Source organism: Geotrypetes seraphini, chromosome 11 (assembly GCF_902459505.1).
Source record: "Geotrypetes seraphini chromosome 11, aGeoSer1.1, whole genome shotgun sequence".
Taxonomy (NCBI): Eukaryota; Metazoa; Chordata; class Amphibia; order Gymnophiona; family Dermophiidae; genus Geotrypetes; species Geotrypetes seraphini.
Genome location: NC_047094.1, coordinates 58,125,998 through 58,145,633, shown reverse-complemented (window position 1 = coordinate 58,145,633; position 19,636 = coordinate 58,125,998). Strand labels below are relative to the sequence as shown.

Here is a 19,636-nt window from a genome sequence, read left to right as displayed (position 1 = left end):
GATGGGGGTGGAGTTGGGAAACAATTGGATGGTGTTATGCCACCGCAGCAGACTATGCCTATTTATTTGTATAGGAGACTGTACTATGTTACTTCTGTGGTGGATATATCGTAATATACACCTCACAATGTCCATATACCACGTTGTTCCCAGACACCACAAATTTACTCAGTACAATATCCATATCCAAAGCCTGATCTTTGCGTCTTTCTTAAGCTCACATTCAGACAACCCCAGCCATCAGTTTCACCCATTAAAAGGCTTCCTTGGGAGCAACTAATTTTCTCTATTAAAAGAAAAAGATCTGTAAGTCCAGCTTTACAAGAAATATTTGCTTTTTGGATTGCTTTCTATTCAAGCTCCCTGGGCATTGAGCACTTTGACGTTGCATCAGCTATTTCCTCCTTTATGTCCAAATTGATACCATGTATTCTTGAAAGCAGAAATCTTAACGCATTTCACTTTAAATAGTTTAAATACTCATCTTATTTGTAGCTAGAGAAAGCTCTCTTCGAGACCACCTTTGAATTCTAAGGACCCAAAGTCTGGAATGAACTCCCAAGCAGCTTTCAATAACTTATCACACACTTCCAATTCAGGAAGGCACTGAAAACACATCTATTCTCTTCACTACACTGATCTGTTACAACATATTCATGTACATGTAATATGCATTTTTGTATCATTTCTAATATTATGTAACATAAGCACATAAGCATTGCCTCTGCCGAGTCAGACCATAGGTCCATCACGCCCAGCAGTCCGCTCCTGCGGTGGCCCCCCAGGTCAATGACCTGTAGTGATCTATTACTCTACTACTCTATTACTTTACAGCCTTCTGTATTGTATAGTAACCCTCTAATTGTACCTGCAATGATTCCTAGTTGACATTTGCGGGATACAAGAATCAGTATGGTATGGTATCTTATCTGACATAGAGCTATGTTTCGTCAAAGGCTGTTTCAAGGAAATTCCCCCTTAGTTTTGCTGGTTCAGTGTTTCCCGCATCTATAAAGACGCCTTTGGCAAATTAATACCAAACAGCTTTAAGAAATGCACTTGATGCTCATCTCAGGCTATGACCCGTATAATTGGTGTGTCCAGGACCTAGGTCCTGAACATTGGTTTTGTCTTTTGTTCCCATATGCAAAAGAGGTCACTGAAAGCCTGTAAACTTCAGTTAGAAAAAATTTTTGATACTGCGTCAGCATCGACATTGAGCATGGCTGGAAATTTGGAACCCGACGCTCAACTTCCGTGACCCCAGCAACAATATCTGCACCATCTGCATCAACACTGCATTGGGAGTGTCGTGCATTAGGGTTGACTCTACTTCCTCATCATCGATACCTCGAGCATCAGGGGACCTAGCTCGTAAGAAAGCTAAGATGCAAAACCATTCTTCCTCAGGCATACCACAATGTCCTCCCAATCAAGTTTCAAGTTTCAAGTTTATTGGTTTTTTATACCCCGATCATAAAAACAAATATCTGACCGGTTAACAATAATATGTAAAAAGGAAAGCAAGATATATTTAATTGTGTTTAAAGAGAGTAGTGAGAAAAATAGAAACAAATAATACGTATAGACAGACAAGACAGTGAGGGTAAGTGGGAGGGTTAGGAAAAAGTTACATAGTTGTAGGAGAAATGAGATAGAGGGAAGGGATATAACATGGGGGGCGGGGGTGCCTGGTGTGAGTGATATGCTTTGAGAATGATGATTAGGTTGAAAAAGAAATCAACGAATGGACAAGAAAAAGATTAAGAATTGGCGTAGGCATCTTTAAATAGATAAGTTTTAAGATTAATCTTAAATTTTGGTAATTGAGTTTCGTCCCTAAGAAATTGGGGGAGAGAGTTCCATAATGTGGGTGCAGTTATGGCGAAGTTAGTATTCCTAGTGTAAAAGGATTCTTTTAGAGAGGGAATGAAAAGGAGTTTTTGATCAGATGTAGGCGTGAATGTTTAATTTTGAATGTAAGTAGTATAATTTTATAACATATCCGATGAGAGATGGGGAGCCAATGAGCCTCTTTGAAAAGAGGAGTAACATGTTCGAACTTGCCGACATTGTAAATGAGTTTAATAGCGGTATTTTGAACAAGTTGCAGCCGTCGTAGTTCTTTTTGGGGGAGTCCATTGAGAAGAGAATTACTATAGTCTAAGTGTGAGATGATTAGAGAATGAATTAGTATGTTAATCGAGTCGTTAGTTAAAAGAGATCTGAGGGAACGAATAATACGTAATTTGAAGAAACAAGTTTGTACAACAGAACTGATGTGATCGTGAAAAGTTAGTTCTCTATCTAAAAAGACGCCTAATAGTTTTATTTTAGTTTCCATACGTAACTTTGACGCATACCAAGCGTTATCGTGTGAATGAGCATTTTCTGTCCATCCAGCTGGTGTATCTGCACAGGTGTACCTTGACATTGAGGTCTCCCACACCTCGCCAACCAATATAGAAGATTGCCACTCTCTGTACAGGAAGAGATCTGGGCTTTGCTCAGCCTGCTTTTGGGGCTACTGCAGTCGCAGTTCACACAGGCTTCTAAGGCTACCATGCCTGCCTCAGTCCCGCCTGAGGATGCATTGAAGCGTCTGTCGAGAACATGGTCATGTATACAGACTCAACACCAAGCATCGGCATTGACAATGACTCACTGGATGTATGCATCGTTCTCATTGGAGGAATTATCTCCTGTTTCACCTGGATGCACAATCCCAGACACATCAAAAAGAGAATACTTCAAGGAGACTGACTCTTGATATATCTTTCCATTCCACGGAAGGACTACCAGATTTCTCTGCAGAGGAGTCCTACAAGTATACCTTCTGATACTTCCTCTCCTCCCCCACACTGAACATCCCCACCCGAAAGTCTATCTTTTTCTGGCTTCATATGACAAATGGGGCATGCCTTACCCATCAAGATGGATACAGAGTAGGAACCTCGTTCTGCACTCTTTGAACTCCTTATCTTTGAAATTCTACCAAATGAATGCATTGAAGTACTTTTAAACAAAGTCCTAAAAAAATGTTTATTTAAAAACTAGGAGACTCCTTTAAAACTGGGAGTTGTTCCTAGAAAGATAGACATTATGTGTAGGATACAAACATGTCCTGGATTTGACAGATGTCAACTTCAACACCATTCACTGGTCATGGAATCTGCCCTCAATCATTCACGTTCTTGCACTTCTGCTCCACCTGGAAGAGAGGCCAGAACATTAGATTAATTTGGCAAATGCATATTCTAGTCTTCAGTGCTGCTCAACAGAATAATGGACTACCAATTTTACATGTCCATCTATCTCAAATCTTTGCTAAAACAATTATCTGACTTCAATCAATATCTTCTTCCAGATTACCTGAAATAATTCCAACAGTTCTCCAAAAACTTGTTTATTATGAGAAAGTTTATGGCTAGAGCACTTTTTGACATATTCAATGTCTCCTCCAGAACATCTGCAGTAGTTATTGCAATGCTTAGAATGATCTGGCTTCAAGTCTCTGATCTAGAAACTCCAGTCCAAGAATGCCTCTCCAATGTCTCTTGCAAGGGAGATGACCTGTTTGGAGAGAACATTGAAGATGCTGCAGATAAGATTTAAAAACATAATGATATTTTCTAGTGCAATGTGTCTAGTGGTTCTGAATGCTGTGATCTTGTATCTGAACCAGCAAGTTGCTTGCAGAAAACAGTCAATCATATATTTATTCAGTCCACCTTTTTCCCAGGGAAGCAAGTTGCTCAGAAGTGTTTTGATCTGCTCTGCAGTTGTATTATTTTTGGGTATTTTTGCTCAGTGTTTTTTGGAGGCTCATCTGGCGCTCCCTAACCTCCAAAAGAGACCCCACTGTGCTCCCCTCCTCTCCCTCAGCCGATGTTCTAACAAAATTCTTTAATGATAAGGTCTCTACCTTGAGATGCTCCTTCCCTCCTTCAGTCTCCTACAACTCCCTGGTGCCCACCGATTCCATTTCCACCCTAACAGTCTCCAACCTTATCCCAGCTGACAGATCCTGGACTACCTTTGAGCACGTATCTGAATCCCTGGTCCTCAAACTGAAATCCTGTAACTGTTCCTTGGACCCATTCCCCTCCTACCTATACGAGAATATTCCCATACAGGCCATCTCTTCTATCACCAAACTCATAAACTCCGCCCTTCATTCGGGCCTTTTTTCCCCAGAAATGGGTCATATTGCCTTGACCCCACTACTGAAAAAATCTGACCTTGACCCTTCCATACCATCCAGCTATCGCCCAATTGCAAATATCCCTCTCCTAACCAAGATGCTAGAGTCCATCATTTCTACCCAACTCTCATCATACTTAAGAGAGATTCTCTATTCTCCTACCCTATCAATATGGCTTTCGCCCCAACTTCAGCACCGAATCCCTACTGTCCTCCCTGATCTCAAAGGTACAACAAGTTCACCGTCCTCCTACAATTTGACCTTTCCGCTGCTTTCGACGTTGTCCACCATGATATTCTTGTTTACCAACTCTCTGAGATAGACATTAACTCCACAGTCCTAGACTGGTTCTCAAAATTCCTCTGCTCTCGTTCTTACACTCAACATGAATGGCACCTCATCCTCCCCCTGGAAACCGAATTGTGGAGTCCTGCAAGGCTCTCCTCTATCTCCTATCCTTTTCAACATCTATATGTCCTCCCTAAAACTCCTCCATCTATCCCCCCTTGAAACAATTTACACTTATGCTGATGACATCCTCGTCCTCCTCGAGACCGATTCGAACCTCACCAACCTGTCTAAGAACATATCCTCTTGTATAATGAACCTACAATCCTGGGCCCATACTGTGCAAATGAAACTGAATGAGTCCAAAACAAGACTTCTTTGGCTCGGCCCAAAACTAGACCACCTCCATTCCACTACCCTCTGGCTCCACTCTGCAGCTTGAGTTCTCGAGCAATGTTTTGGGCGTCATCATTGATTCCACATTGTCCTTCAACGACCACCTCCAATCCTTGGTAAAAAAAAAAAAATGCTTTTTCAGCCTTCACATGCTGAGGAAAGTTAGATCCTGCTTCCATCAAAAACATTTTACCCTCCTTGTCCAATCCGTCATCCTTTCCAGATTGGACTATTGCAACTCTATCTACTTAAGCCTAACTAAGAAAAACCTTCATAGACTTCAGCAGATTCAAAATGCCGCGGCCAAGCTCATATTTGCTAAAAGTAAATTTGACCATATCTCCCCGCTCCTGTCCAAGCTTCACTGGCTTCTGATAATCGCCAGGGTCCACTTTAAATGCGCCTGTCTAGCTTTCAAAATCCTACCTTCCTCCCTTTATCCCTCTTTCTTGGAATTCCTCAAACCCTAATACCACCAGACCCTCCCACAAATTAAAACTATCCTTCCCCTCGCTAAAAGGCATTTCCCATACAGGAAAACTAGGGACCTCCCTTCCCTTCAAAATCACTGAGCTCTGGAGCAACCTTACCTCCCCTCTTCGGAACTTGAGCGCTCTCCAAGTTTTCCGCAAACATCTGAAAACCTTGCTTTTCTCAAAAATGTAAGCCTCTCTCCAACTTTGGTATCCCAAGTCCTCAAAAAACTCTTCATATCTGGCATCCCAAGTGCTCTAAATATTCTTCATACTTTGACCTCTAACCCTTTATTGTAGTTCCTTCCTATTTCATCTCCTGTAAACCGTGCCGAGCTCTACGAACGTGGAGAAGATGCGGTATACAAACCTAAGGATTAGATTAGATTAGTGCCCAGAGGTTCCCACTTGGAGGGACCTCTGCCTGGGAGAAGACGCAGAAGCCTGCTGCTAGCAGGATCAGCCATTGGGGCCACCTAGCTAGCCAGTCTGTGTTTATATTTTTTGAGCTCAGGGGCCATCTCCTGCTTAGCTGCTTGCATCCTTTATTTAATCAGGAGTCTGAGTGCTGGCTTTTTTGGCTCCTTCCCAGCTCGACCAGGAATAACAGTGGACTGGCTGCGTGGTTCTTCCCTCCCCCCCCTTTTGTGACACGGTTTTCCAGGGGTTGAGGTTGTCTGACTGGAAGCCAGAAGACAAAGTTCATCCAGCAAATCTGTGAGGCAGATTAGTCACATGACATTCTGACATGCCTTCTTACCACTTCTCCTACCCCAACCATTTTTTGTGAAAATATGAAAGTACAAAAACTTTGTGAAGAACCCTTGTATTTCTCAATACTGAAAATATCAGAGGCTCTACTCAATTCTATACCTCCATGGACTCAGCAAATACTTGATGAAAGCAAAGTTTTGCATGGCCTCTCTGGGAGCCCTTCTGCCCCACTGGGCAGCCCTACTGGAAAAGGTCAATTGGCTTTGCTCTCTAGATCTCAAAGAAGCTTACGCTCACACGCCTTTCCCTATTTGGATGACTGGCTTCATCATCGCTCTAGGATCAGCATGCCATCAAATCAACAATGTGTCTACTAGAACAGTGTTCTTCAACCTTTTTACACCCGTGGACCGGCAGAAAAAAAAGAATTATTTTGTGGACCGGCAAACTACTAGGACTAAAATTTAAAAACCCCGTTTCCGCCCCATCTCCGCGAGCTCGGACCCCACAAATCATCTGATCCCATCCACACAAGCCTCAGTTATAATTTTATATTGAATGTATTTTATTAAAGTATAAAAAGAAACAATATTCTGTACAATTGTCATTTTATAAATACAAATAATTCAGAGCAAGGATCAACAAAACCCCTGTCTCCCCTCCCCTTCACATATATCCCCTCTACTATCAAGAAAACTGAACAAGCCAAACTATTACAGAATGCTACACAGAAATATCATGCTAACAGAATACTGCAGTCACACATGACAGGAATAGTTTTAGGGGAGTGCAACTAGGGCAACTGCCCCCTGGTCAGAGAGCGCCCTAAGCCAGCTGGAAGCTAAAGAAGCACTTCCTGGGTTTTGCAGTCCCCAGTTATGTCTAACACCAGCTCTAGCAGGATATATATTTCAAATCTGATATATTCTAATCACAAAATAGAAATAAATTATTTTTTTCTACCTTTTGTCGTCTCTGGTTTCTGCTTTCAATCTTCTTTTCACTCTCTTCCTTCCAGCGTCTGCCCTCTCTGTCTCTTCAATCCAGCATCTGCCCCTTCCATCCACTGTCTGTCCTCTCCCCCTTCCATATGGTATCTGTCTTCTTTCTATGCCCCTCTCCCCTTTCCATCCAGCTTGTACCCCTCTCTCCTTTTTACATGATTCATTCCAGCTTCATTGCTCTCTTCATTTTTATCTCTCCTACACCAGATCTATCATCGTTGTCTCTCTCTGCTTATTTTTCTGCTGACCCCTTCCTATCATCAGTCTCTCTACTTTCTCATGCCTGTGTCTCCCCCTTCCCCTCCTCTAATCTCTCTGCCAGCTGTTTCCTTCCTTTTTTCATTCTCCCTTCCCTCCTCCTCCTGTCCAGCAGTAACTCTCTTCTCTTCCTCCCCTCCCAGCAGCATCTCTCCTTCTCCCTCTCCAGTAGCAGCTGTCCCTTTTTTCCCTTGCCCAGCAGCTTCCCAGACTCCTTTCCCTCCTCCCCTCCCAGCAGCATCTCTCCTTCTCCTTCCCTCCAGGTCCAGTAGCAGCTGTCCCTTTTTTTTTCCCTTGCCCAGCAGCTTCCCAGATTCATTTCCCTCCTCCCCTCCCAGCAGAATCACTCCTTCTCCCTCTCCAGTAGCAGCTGTCCCTTTTTTTCCTTGCCCAGCAGCTTCCCAGATTCCTTTCCCTCCTCCCCTCCCAGAAGCATCTCTCTTTCTCCCTCTCCAGTAGCAGCTGTCCCTTTTTTTCCTTGCCCAGCAGCTTCCCAGATTCCTTTCCCTCCTCCCCTCCCAGAAACATCTCTCCTTCTCCTTCTCCCTCTCTAGTAGCAGCTGTCCCTTTTTTTCCTTGCCCAGCAGCTTCCCAGATTCCTTTCCCTCCTCCCCTCCCAGAAGCATCTCTTCTTCTCCTTCTCCAGTAGCAGCCCTTTTCTTCCCTTGCCCAGCAGCTTCTGATAGTGGCTTTCTCCCCTCCCAGCAGCTCTTCTTACTTCCCAGCGCAGCGATTCAGGAAGGCAGCCTCAGGTCCTTTGTTGGGTCGCGCCGCCTCTAAGGAAAGAGGAAGTTGCATCATCAGAGACAGCCGCGACTCAGCTAAAGCCCCGAGGCTGCCTTTGTGAATCACTGCGTTGGGAAGTAAAGGAGAGCTGCAGAGAGGGGAGAAAGCCACTGTCGGAGGCTCCCAAAGATCTCTCCGGCCCAGCGCAGACTAGAGAGTTGCACGGGGACAGAAATCCCACCCGTCCCCGCCAAAGTCCCACCCGTCCACACCCGTCCCCGTGAGGAATCCCACCCGTCCCCACGAGGAATCCCCTCCGTCCCCGCCCATCCCTGTGAGGAATCCCCTCCGTCCCTGCCCGTCCCTATAAACTTCAGAAATAGTTATTTCATTTAATTATGCTACTGAATTAAAGCAAAAAGACTTTATTAATTTGGAAATATTAATTGGGAAGAATACATACTTTGTAAACGGGTTTCTACCAGAGCCTCTAATGTTTATAAATTTTTATCAACACAACTAATATACTACTTTATCCTGAAGCAAAAAAAGAAATAGAATTCTTTTCCTACCTTTGTTGCCTAGTTTCTGCTTTCCTCATGTTCTCATTCAATTCCTTCCGTCCACTGTCTCTCTTCCCTCTGCGTCTTCCATTTGCTCTGTTACTGTGCCTCTCCCTTTCTCCCCCCCTTTCTGGTCTGGCACCCATCATCTTCCCTCCACTCCCCCCCATAGACTGGCATCTCTGTCTTCTTCCCTACCAGCGTCTTCTCCCCACTCTCGCTTCCCCATTTCCTTTCAGCGTCCTCCCCCCCATCTTCCCCATGTCCTGTCAGTGTCCTTCTCCCCCCTCTGTCTTCCACATGTGCTTTCAGTGTCCTTCTCCCCCCTCTGTCTTCCCCATGGCCTTTCAGCGTCCTCCCACCCCCCACCCCGCCTTCCCCATGGCCTTTCAGCGTCCTTCTCCACCCCTTTGTCTTCCCCAGTGCTTTCAGCGTCCTTCTCCCCCCTCAGTTTTATCCATTTCCCTTAAGCATCTTTTCTTCTCCACTCCACCTTTCCTCCCTTTCTTTCTCCCTCCCTTACCTTTGTGGTGCTTCCCCACCCAACCGACAACAGAACAGGCCCGGTCGGACAAACCTCCCTGCCCTGTAGCCGCGAATCTAAATTACCTTCTTACAGCAGCTGTAAGAAGGTAATTTAGATCCACGGCTACAGGGCAGGGAGGTTTGTCGGACCGGGGCTGTTGTCGGTCGGGGAAGCGCCACAAAAGTAAGGGGACCTGGCCGGCTGTGCTGCATCTGGGGCGGACCGCCCCCTCCCTTGGTACGCCACTCGAGCCGCGAGGCTACTCTTCTTCTCCTTTCCTGCCCTGCAGCACAGAGCCGAACGGAAGTCTTCCCGACATCAGCGCTGACGTCGGAGGGAGGGCTTTGTTTAAGGAGAGAAGAGCCACGCGACTGAGTACATCCAGCCCCGCAGGAACCCCGCAACCCTCGTAGGCGTCCCCACGGGATTCCCGTCGTCCCCGTGCAGCTCTCTAGCGCAGACTTCAGATGTTGATCTTGCCGGCCCTGCGCGGACCGGCAGGAAGTTGAAGTAAGTCAATCTTGCTGGCCCTGCGCAGACCGGCAAAAAATTCCTGCGGACCGGCGGTTGAAGAACTGTGTACTAGAACATCTAGGATTTGTACTGGACTACCACAAATCACATCTGCAGACAACACAGACATTGGAGTTTATAAGAGATCTCTTAAACACTACTCAGAGTCGAGCTTTTCTTTTTTTTTTTTTTTTATTTATTTATAGTTTTACAAATTGTTAAACAACAATGTGATAGAAATAAACATTTAAGAAGAAACATAACATAAATTATAAGTCAAAAATTCCACAGATTTAACTAAGTTCATAGTCCACAAATTAGGGAGAGAGAATCCTACACCTCCAAGGGAAGTTGTTTTTTTAAGAAATATTCATTCAAATTAAATTAGGAGATCAAACAGTTGGATTAAATTAAATTAACATCCTGGTTAATAGAAAAGACATGGAGGGAATTGGAGCTTAACCAGCTGCCTTACCCTCAAGAAAAAATTTCAACTGATCAGGTTCATAAAATATATATCTATTAGTTTGGTAGGTAATACAGCATTTACAGGGAAAACGTAACTGAAAAGTTGCTCCTATACTCAAAATTGACTGACGATAAGTTAAAAATTTCTTTCGTCTATCTTGAGTCCATTTTGATACATCAGGAAAGATTGAGACTTTTGAACCATGAAATTCTGAATTGTCAGTCTTGTAGAATAGACGAAGAACTGCTTCCTTATCTTGTTGAAAAACAAAGGTTACCAATAAAGTTGCTCTTCCCATAATTTCTTCTTGTTGAGATGTTTCCAGGATAGCTGTGAGGTCTAAATCTCCTGCTACAGTTCCTTTTCCATTATCCTCTTTAGGAATATTTAAATAATATGATTTATGTAACGGTGGTAAATTGTTTTCAGGAAATTTAAGTACTAATCTCAAGAAAGAATGAAACAGTTCTCTTGCCGATTGGAATTTGGAAATAGGAAAATTTAAAAGTCTAAGGTTCAGACTCCTGTTAGCATTTTCCAAATTTTCCAATTTTCTAACAAGTAAATTTTTATCCTTCAGTTGTAAATTAATTGACGCTTTCGCTTCAGTCACAGATTTTTCCAATTTGTCTATTCTATCGGATTGTTTTAGAAGTTTCTCATCAAAAGTCTTAAACTGTATGTTGGTACTCTGGGCTGAAGTGACGAATTGAGAGCATACCTTATACAGTAATTCCAAGCCACTCCAAATAGCCTCCATGTCTATAACATCAGGTCTTATCAAAGGAGGAAGCAAAGTTGTACCTGGAATCACTCCACTGGATTCCACTTTCTCCTTCTCTGTAGCATTACAGGATACTGTTCCTCCATCTTCCACTGTCGGCTGCAGACGAGCCGACAAGCTGTGCATCTCATCCGGGGCCAGAGGGGAAATCGGCAGCACCTCCGGAGGAAACAACTCCGGGGCTTCCTGTGCTGCCAACAACGTTCCCAACACCGTCCCGGGGCGAGGAGGAACTCCAGGTCCCATCGGGCTGAGCGAAGTCTCGCCCTCCAAGATCGAGGTCTGCCCCCCTCGGTCAGCGGACACGCCCACTCCAACTGGGATGGCAAAGCTGGTAATCGCCGTCTGCATCGACGGCGAAGAGGCAGAGAAAGCCGGAAGAACGCCCCTCTGTCTTCCCCTGCGCTTCGGCATTGTAGGAACAGGAAAAAGGCAAGTAATAGATAATTTGCCAATTGTGCAGGAGCTTCTCGCCGACGCGACTTACTCCGTCGCCATCTTGGATCTCTCTTCCCAACTCAACAGAGAATTGACAATCTCCTTCACCTGTGCCAGACAATTTCCTCATTACTGCACATAACAGCATTTCAGATCTTTTCGGCCTCAACAGTCCATGTCACTCCATTTACACACCTCCATCTCAGAATTCCAGAATGGACTCTTATCTACCCAGTGGTCTCTGTCTACTCCAATGCAAGTCACCTCAGATCTCTGTCACTCCTACCGATGGTGGATACTTCCTTCCAACCTTTCCCGAGGTTTCTCCTTCCAGCTTCCACTTCATCAGAAATTTCTCTCCACAGACGCTTTGGAGGAGCTCATCTCAAAGACCTCCACACTTGGGGGGCCTAGTCTTCTCACAAGGAAGCTCTCCACATTAATCTCTTTGAGCTCCAAGCAATGTGAAATGCTCTCAGAATATTCTAGAACCATCTTCACCAAATAGTCCTCATTTGAACCGACAATCAGGTCACCATGTTCTGTTTGAATGAACAAGAAGGCATGGGATCTCACTCTCTCTGCATGGAAACAGTCCAGATTTGGGCAACTGCTCATGGCACCTTCAGAGCAGTTTATCTGGTGGCACAAGCAGAATGTGTTAGCAGACAAATTGAGCAGCCTTCAGCTCCATTAGTAATCTCTCATTGTGTCTGTCCTGCTCCAGATTTTCTCCAAATGGGGGAATTCGAAATATGGATCTTTTTGCTTCCTCCTACAGCAACAAACTTCTACTTTTCTGCTCTAGACTCTATGCCCCCAATCTTCTGGAATCAGATGCCTTCTTCATTGACTGGTGGAACAAATTCCTCTAGGCATTCTCTCCAATACATATCATTGGGAAAACTCTTTAAACTTCACCAGGATTGGGGCACCATGATCTTCATTACACTCTGCTGTCCATATCAATCTTGGTTCCTGCTCTCCTCATACAGCTCTCAACTTGGGAATCCTACACATTGCATCTGTTTCCAATACTATTTACACAGAATGAAGTCTCCTTCCTACATCCCAACCCTCACTCATTAGCATTCACGGCATGGTTTCTCTTACTGAGCACATAAATATCTACATGCTTGCTGCTCCAGTCTTGGCTATTAGAAAACCGTCTACGCAACAGTGTTACCGCTTCAAATGGATCAGATTCTCTGCCTGATGTGACCTACATTCTCTTGAACCTGTCAAGTCCATTCTTATCTGTTCTGGACTACCTTCTTCACCTTTCTTTTCAGGTGTCATCTAACGTGGTTCAAATTCATTTCAGTGCTTTTACTCTGCATTAGATAAGAAACATAGATACATGATGGCAGATAAAGGCCAAATTGCCCATCCGCAGTAACCATTATCTCTTCCTCTCTCTAAGAGATCCCACATACCTATCCCAGGCTTTCTTGAAATCAGATACAGTCTCTGTCTCCACCACCTTACCAGGAGACTGTTCCATGCATCTACCACCTTTTCTGTAAAAAAGTATTTCCTTAGATTACTCCTGAGCCTATCACCTCTTAACTTCATTCTATGCCCTCTCATTCTAGAGCTTCCTTTCAAATGAAAGAGACTCGACTCATGCACATTTACGCCACCATGTAAGTATTTAAACGTCTCTATCATATCTCCCCTCTCCCGCCTTTCCTCCAAAATATACAGATTGAGATTTTTAAGTCTGTCCCCATACGCCTTATGATGAAGACCATGCACCATTTTAGTATCCTTTCTCTGGACCAACTCCATCCTTTTTATATCTTTTTGAAGGTGCGGCCTCCAGAATTGTACACAATATTCTAAATGAGATCTCACCGGAGTGTTATGCAGGGGCATCAATACCTCCTTTTTCCTACTGCACCCTAGCATCCTTCTAGCTTTTGCCATCACCTTTTCAACCTGTTTGGCCACCGTAAGATCATCATATACAATCACACCTAAGTCACGCTTTTCTGTCATGCACATAAGTTCTTCACCCCTAAACTGTACCATTCCCTTGGGTTTTTGCAATCCAGATGCATGACCTTGCATTTCTTAGCATTAAATTTTAGTTGCCAAATTTCAAACCATTCTTCAAGCTTCGCCAGGTCTTTCTTCGTGTTATTCACACCATCCTGGATGTCTCTTTTCTTAATATTATTGAATTTTGAATATTATTATCAAGTATATACTTGTACAGAAAGAAATATATAATGGCAAACATAATATCAAGAAAAGGAAAAAAAAACCCAAAAAGGTAAGTATCATAATTAACTATACATTTCTCAAGTCCACTATATTTAAGTTCAAGATTTCAAAAAAGTGGATTCAAATAAAGAAAAATGTAACAGGAAAATTTGTTAATTCTGAAGTCCAAAAGAATGGAGATTATTTAATTTGAGAGTTGAGGGAAAGATTATAAATTCCCTCTATACGCTTCATAGCAAGAAATGCTGTTAGATGGGATGACTAAAAAAACACACATATTTCAATGATTGATATTTCACAATACATTTACAGGGGTTCCAAATCTTACCTGACAGCCCTGCAGCAATATCGTTTATAAAAATGTTAAAAAGACCAGGCCCAAGAACAGAACCTTGAGATACACCACTGGTAATATCCATTGATCACTACCCTCTGTCGCCTTCCATTCAACCAGTTCTTGACCCATCCTGTTACTTTGGGACCCATCCCAAGGGCATTCAGTTTATTTATTAGACGTCTGTGTGGAACACTTTCAAATGCTTTGCTAAAATCTAAATAGCGCACTCCCTCTATCCAATTCTCTGGTCACCCAGTCAAATAAATTGATCAGATTTGTCTTGACAAGACCTACCTCTAGTGAATTGGCCACTGTTGGAAACAGAATACTGGGCTTGATGGACCTTCGGTCTGTCCCAGTATGGCACTCTTATGTTCTTAATGAGGCTTAAAGTTAATTCATTAGCAGTAATTAGCAAGCAAAATATTCCCCCCAAACCCCTGATGATCCCAGGAATAAAAGAAAAAGAAAAAAAATCCAAATGTGTTTGATACTTTAGTATGCTGCCGTACCCCCCCTTCCTTTACCCTCTAATTAAGGGGAGTTTAACATTGACACTAGACTATGAACCCTTGGGGGCAGCAAATATATGTATGCATCTCAAATAAGAAGAAAAAGGTTTTTCTGGTCATCAGAAAATCTGGACCCATTTCATTCTATCTGATATAAAGCATGGAGCCTATTTGCTAACTCCTAAAAACAGGTAGATCTCTACTCATCCATATCCATATAATTTTCTTACAAATCAACATTTCTTTGCATATAAAAAGGCAACTGTTTTTGCTCAACAGTCCAAAAACTTCATATTTATTACATTACATTAGTGATTTATTCAAGATGAAACCTGATGCAGAAAATGGTATTGAACGGTCTAATAAACACTTAGATAAATTCCTGACCTCCAAAAGGTTTTTATCTTCAAGTTTAAAAAAAAAACCCCGAATATCTTTATCACATTTTTAACAAATTGGAGTATTCACCCATCCTATCTTTGCGTTCTCCACCATGCCTATCTTACTGAAGTCCATGTATATAAGATAGTGGAGATGGTGGAGAACGCAAAGTTGGCAAACCCTCAGTTTCTCACTGAGTACTAAATTAGGAATTTGAACACATCAGTTGAAGCTGGTGCTATACCTAAATTTAAACTCCATGAAGCTTTTTCTCTTCCCAATTCAGCTAGACCTCAGCTTTTTCTCCTCTTATATAACATGATCTAATAAGCTTATTTTCTAAGGTTGCATTTCTAAGAACATCAACATAGCAGTTCTGTTTTGCTCAGCTATATAATTTGAATGACTAAACATTTTGTCTTCAGAATTAAAATCTAAATTGGAAAGAAAAAAGGAACTTAACTGCAATGCCATGTGTTCTTATTTGACAGTATTGATGTCTCGCTGTGAGACTTTAAATTTTATTTTTCAAGAATAATGTACTGTTTAAGGCTAACATGTTCTTATCTTCCTTTTTAGGACTATGACCTTTGTGTTAACTGCTACAATTCTAAGAGCCATGAACATAAGATGGTTAAATGGGGCTTGGGTCTGGATGATGAAAGCAATAGCCAAGGTGACCAGCAGTCCAAGAGCCCCCAGGAGTCACGGCGTCTAAGCATCCAACGTTGCATTCAGTCTCTGGTCCATGCTTGCCAGTGCCGCAATGCCAACTGCTCTCTTCCATCTTGCCAGAAGATGAAACGGGTTGTCCAACATACAAAGGGCTGCAAACGCAAGACCAATGGTGGTTGCCCTGTGTGCAAGCAACTCATTGCTCTTTGCTGCTACCATGCCAAACACTGCCAAGAGAACAAATGCCCTGTGCCATTCTGTCTCAATATTAAACATAAGTTGCGGCAGCAGCAGATTCAGCACCGCCTACAGCAAGCTCAGCTCATGCGACGAAGGATGGCCACCATGAACACCCGCAATGTGTCTCAGCAAAGTTTGCCTTCTCCTACCTCAGCAACACCTGGTACCCCCACGCAGCAGCCAAGTACACCACAAACTCCACAGCCTCCACCCCAACCTCAGCCTTCCCCTGTAAGTATGTCCTCCCCTAGCTACCCTACTGTGTCCAGAACACAACCTCCTTCAACAGTGTCCCAAGGAAAACCTATAAACCAAGTGGTACCACCGTCTGCTCCACCACCTGCTCAGCCTCCACCAGCAGCTGTGGAAGCTGCTCGACAGATTGAGCGAGAAGCACAGCAGCAGCAACAACTTTATAGAGTCAATATTAATAGCAATTTGCCTACTGTGCGTCCCGGAATTGTGAACCAAACAGTGGGTCCAGTGAATCCAATTCAACAAATTAATATGAACATACCTCGGCCTAATCCTATCAGTGGTCCTTCCGTGATTCCCAGTATGCAACCAGGACAGTGGCAGTCGACTCAAATGCCCCAGCAGCAACCAATGCAACCAGGGATTCCAAGGCCTGTTATTCCAATGTCAGCGCAACAGACAGTGGCTGGGCCTAGGATGCCTGGTGTCCCACAGCAACCACGGAATATCCCACCAAATGCACTTCAAGACTTACTGCGGACTCTAAAATCACCCAGCTCTCCTCAGCAACAGCAGCAAGTCCTTAATATCTTGAAATCTAACCCTCAACTTATGGCAGCTTTTATCAAGCAGAGAACAGCTAAATATGTGGCTAATCAGCCCGGAATGCAGTCACAGCCTGGCATACAGCAATCTCAAACAGGTATGCAACAGCCAGGAATGCACACACAAGCTGGTCTACAAAATATTAACACACTGTCAGTGGGTGTCCAAAGGCCGAGTGTTCCTCCCCAGCAGCAAGGATTGGGAGCCATGAACCCCCAGGGGCAAGCAATCAACATTATGAACCCTGGACACAATCCAAATATGGCAAATGTAAGTCCGCAATACAGAGAAATGTTACGAAGGCAAATCTTGCAGCAGCAGCAGCAGCAAGGGGGTACTGCCATAGCGGGAGGAATGGCAGGACACAGTCAATTTCAACAGCCCCAAGGACCTGGTGGTTATTCCCAAGCCATGCAACAACAACGAATACAACAACATCTGTCCATACAGGGAGGGCCTATGGGACAGATGTCACAAATGGGACAGTTGAATCAGATGGGACAGGCAGGCATGGGCAGTGAGGGATCCCCCACCATTCAACAAGCACTGCAACAAAGACTTCTGCAACAGCAGCAAATGAAACAGCAGATAGGGTCACCAAGTCAGCCTAATCCCTTGAGCCCTCAACAGCACATGCTCTCAGGACAGCCACCAACATCTCATCTCCCCAACCAGCAGATTGCCACTTCCCTTACTAACCAAGTACGGTCTCCAGCACCTGTTCAGTCCCCACGTCCCCAATCTCAACCTCCACATTCCAGCCCATCACCAAGGATACAGCCTCAGCCTTCACCTCATCATGTATCGCCTCAGACTGGTTCCCCACACCCAGGACTTGCTGCCACCATGGCTAGCTCCATGGATCAGGGACACTTGGGTAACCCCGAACAGAGTGCAATGCTTCCACAATTAAATACCCCTAACAGGAGTGCGTTGTCAAATGATTTATCTCTGGTTGGAGATACCACGGGAGACACGCTAGAAAAATTTGTAGAGGGGTTGTAGCATTTATGAGAGCAACACTTCTGTTGTTGTTCTTTACATGTTCTTTGAACTTTTTGTACTGAAAATGTCAGAAATCCAAGTGGTTTTCGGTTTCTAGGGAAAACTATAGCTTCTGACATGGGAAAATTAATTGATGTTAAACAATACAAAGAATATATTTTTTCTGTTAGAACCGGGTGGCTGAAACATCTGGCTTTTTTTGTTGCTGTTGGATTTTACTTATTTTGTTTTCTGGGTTTTGTTTTGTTTTTTAAAGGGGAAAAATTCCTTATATTCATAATTTTATTTGTATTTTCAAGAATTTAAAATCACCTGTGCTTCAAATACAACATTACCTGAGAATGAGGTTGGGAAAGAAAATGTGTTTCAGAAAATTTCCAGAAATAATGCAGCGTTTTAACACTGCCCTGGTAATTTTTCATGAGGCTGTGCTGGAAAAGTTGTATTTTTTCTATGGGGAAGTCTCTGCTGATGTTTTCAAGTGTTATCTTTGGGGGAGGGAGAGTAATGGAGAAGAAACCCTTCCTTCCCTAGATAGGAATAGACTTTTGCACATATACCTGTATACTAGCAGACACTAAAAAAAAAAAAATCCTCATCTTACAGGTATAGAAACTTCTTTGTTTCTATGAAAAAAACTTGTTTTAGACACATGTGTGCGAAAGAATTAGGGATGTTCACTTCATAAACCGTGCTGATTTTAAACAGAAGAAAGCAAGTATTTTCAGTTCTTTCTTCAAACTTGAAACTTGAAATGAGGAAAAGCAATTGTAGTGTAAATCATGCAAACTATATAATTACCTATAAATAAGAAAATCCAGGAGGAATCAATCACTGTATAGAATGGTAAAAGAAAACCCACAAAAAAGCAGCTCATTTCTTACTTATATATCATATTGTTAAATAAACTGTGTGCAAAAGACAAAGGGGTGGTCCTTGAATCCATGTACATGGTATTAACACTTCTGTGTTTTGGGTTTTTTTGTTATGAAAATGCTGTTTTCAACATTGTATTTGGACTATGCATGTCTTTTTTTCCATTGTATATAAAGTATTGCTTAAAATTGATATAAATTACAGACATTTTTAACATGTATTCTGTTCTTTAAATTCATGCAAGAAGAGTCTGTTTTATTTTTCTACTTGGGAAAGGCTAATTATGCTTTTTTTTGTCGGACGTAACTAGAAGATTTCATTGGCTACAAAGGAATGTCAGACATAAGTGTTAGTGACAGCAAATTCTCTGAAGACAAGAAGGAAAAATAGTTATATATAGACTTACATATGGGTAATGTCATCCAACAGGAACACTCTCCAGCTTGTTTACAATAACTTTTTAGAATGTTGCACTAAGCATGTGTATATCCTGCCACTGCTATCACATGCTGGTCACTATTTTTTCTGCAGAGTTTAATAGTCGCATAAAATTATGCTCTCATCACTAAAACAGTATCAGTGATACAATCACTGTGCCTGTCCTTCAATCCCTTCTAATTTTCTTTAGATTTGTAAGCTATTTTCCATAGTCTTCTCTGGTCATTTTAGGCTTTTGGTTCTCAGCAGATAACCTTTCAAGATTAAGTCTTTTGATTTTGCTGTGGCTGTTTTTCCAGTTATGTCTCAGAAAAAAAGCTTCCAGTGCCTTTAAAACATAAGCTAGGAGTAACAGGACCATAAAAGAGACCAGTAATTTTAGCTTCCAGTGCCTGTGAGCCAATCATGATTCTTCCTCTTGTATTCAGTGTCCAATTTTCAAATCCCATTCACTACCTGCAGGGGTTGCATTAACATTGAGGCCTTGAAGGACATCAGATGCGGTGCAGACAGCACCAGTGTCAATCTCCAGTCTTATTGTGGAAGAAGCTTCTTTGCTGTACAGAAAGAGTCCCTGGTGCCTTGATACCACAGGCCCAGACCTGATTAAGAGATCAGTTGCTCAAGGTAGGCAAAAATTCAAATGTCTCCTACAGAGTATTTTAATGAGTCAGTCTGAGCACTCCTGGGTATCAGAAGAGGAGCCAGAGGTCTTTTTTGAGGTGGGTCCTTTCAGATTCCCTTTTTATCACATAAGAGAGAAAAATCTCTCCCAATCTGTTCATT

At 42.9% G+C, this 19,636-nt stretch overlaps 1 protein-coding gene across 8 annotated transcripts in view; it reads left to right on the top strand.

The window, feature by feature from the left end:
- The window catches only part of CREBBP (CREB binding protein), a 676,455-nt gene extending 657,805 nt beyond the window's left edge, over positions 1-18,650 (top strand). For all 8 annotated transcript variants that reach the window (XM_033962544.1, XM_033962542.1, XM_033962548.1 and 5 more), the window contains one exon: positions 15,395-18,650. In XM_033962544.1, coding sequence (XP_033818435.1) covers positions 15,395-17,536 — 2,142 coding nt within the window. In that variant the 3' untranslated portion in view covers positions 17,537-18,650. The remainder of the gene's footprint in view (positions 1-15,394) is intronic.
- The last annotated feature ends 986 nt before the right edge of the window (positions 18,651-19,636 follow it).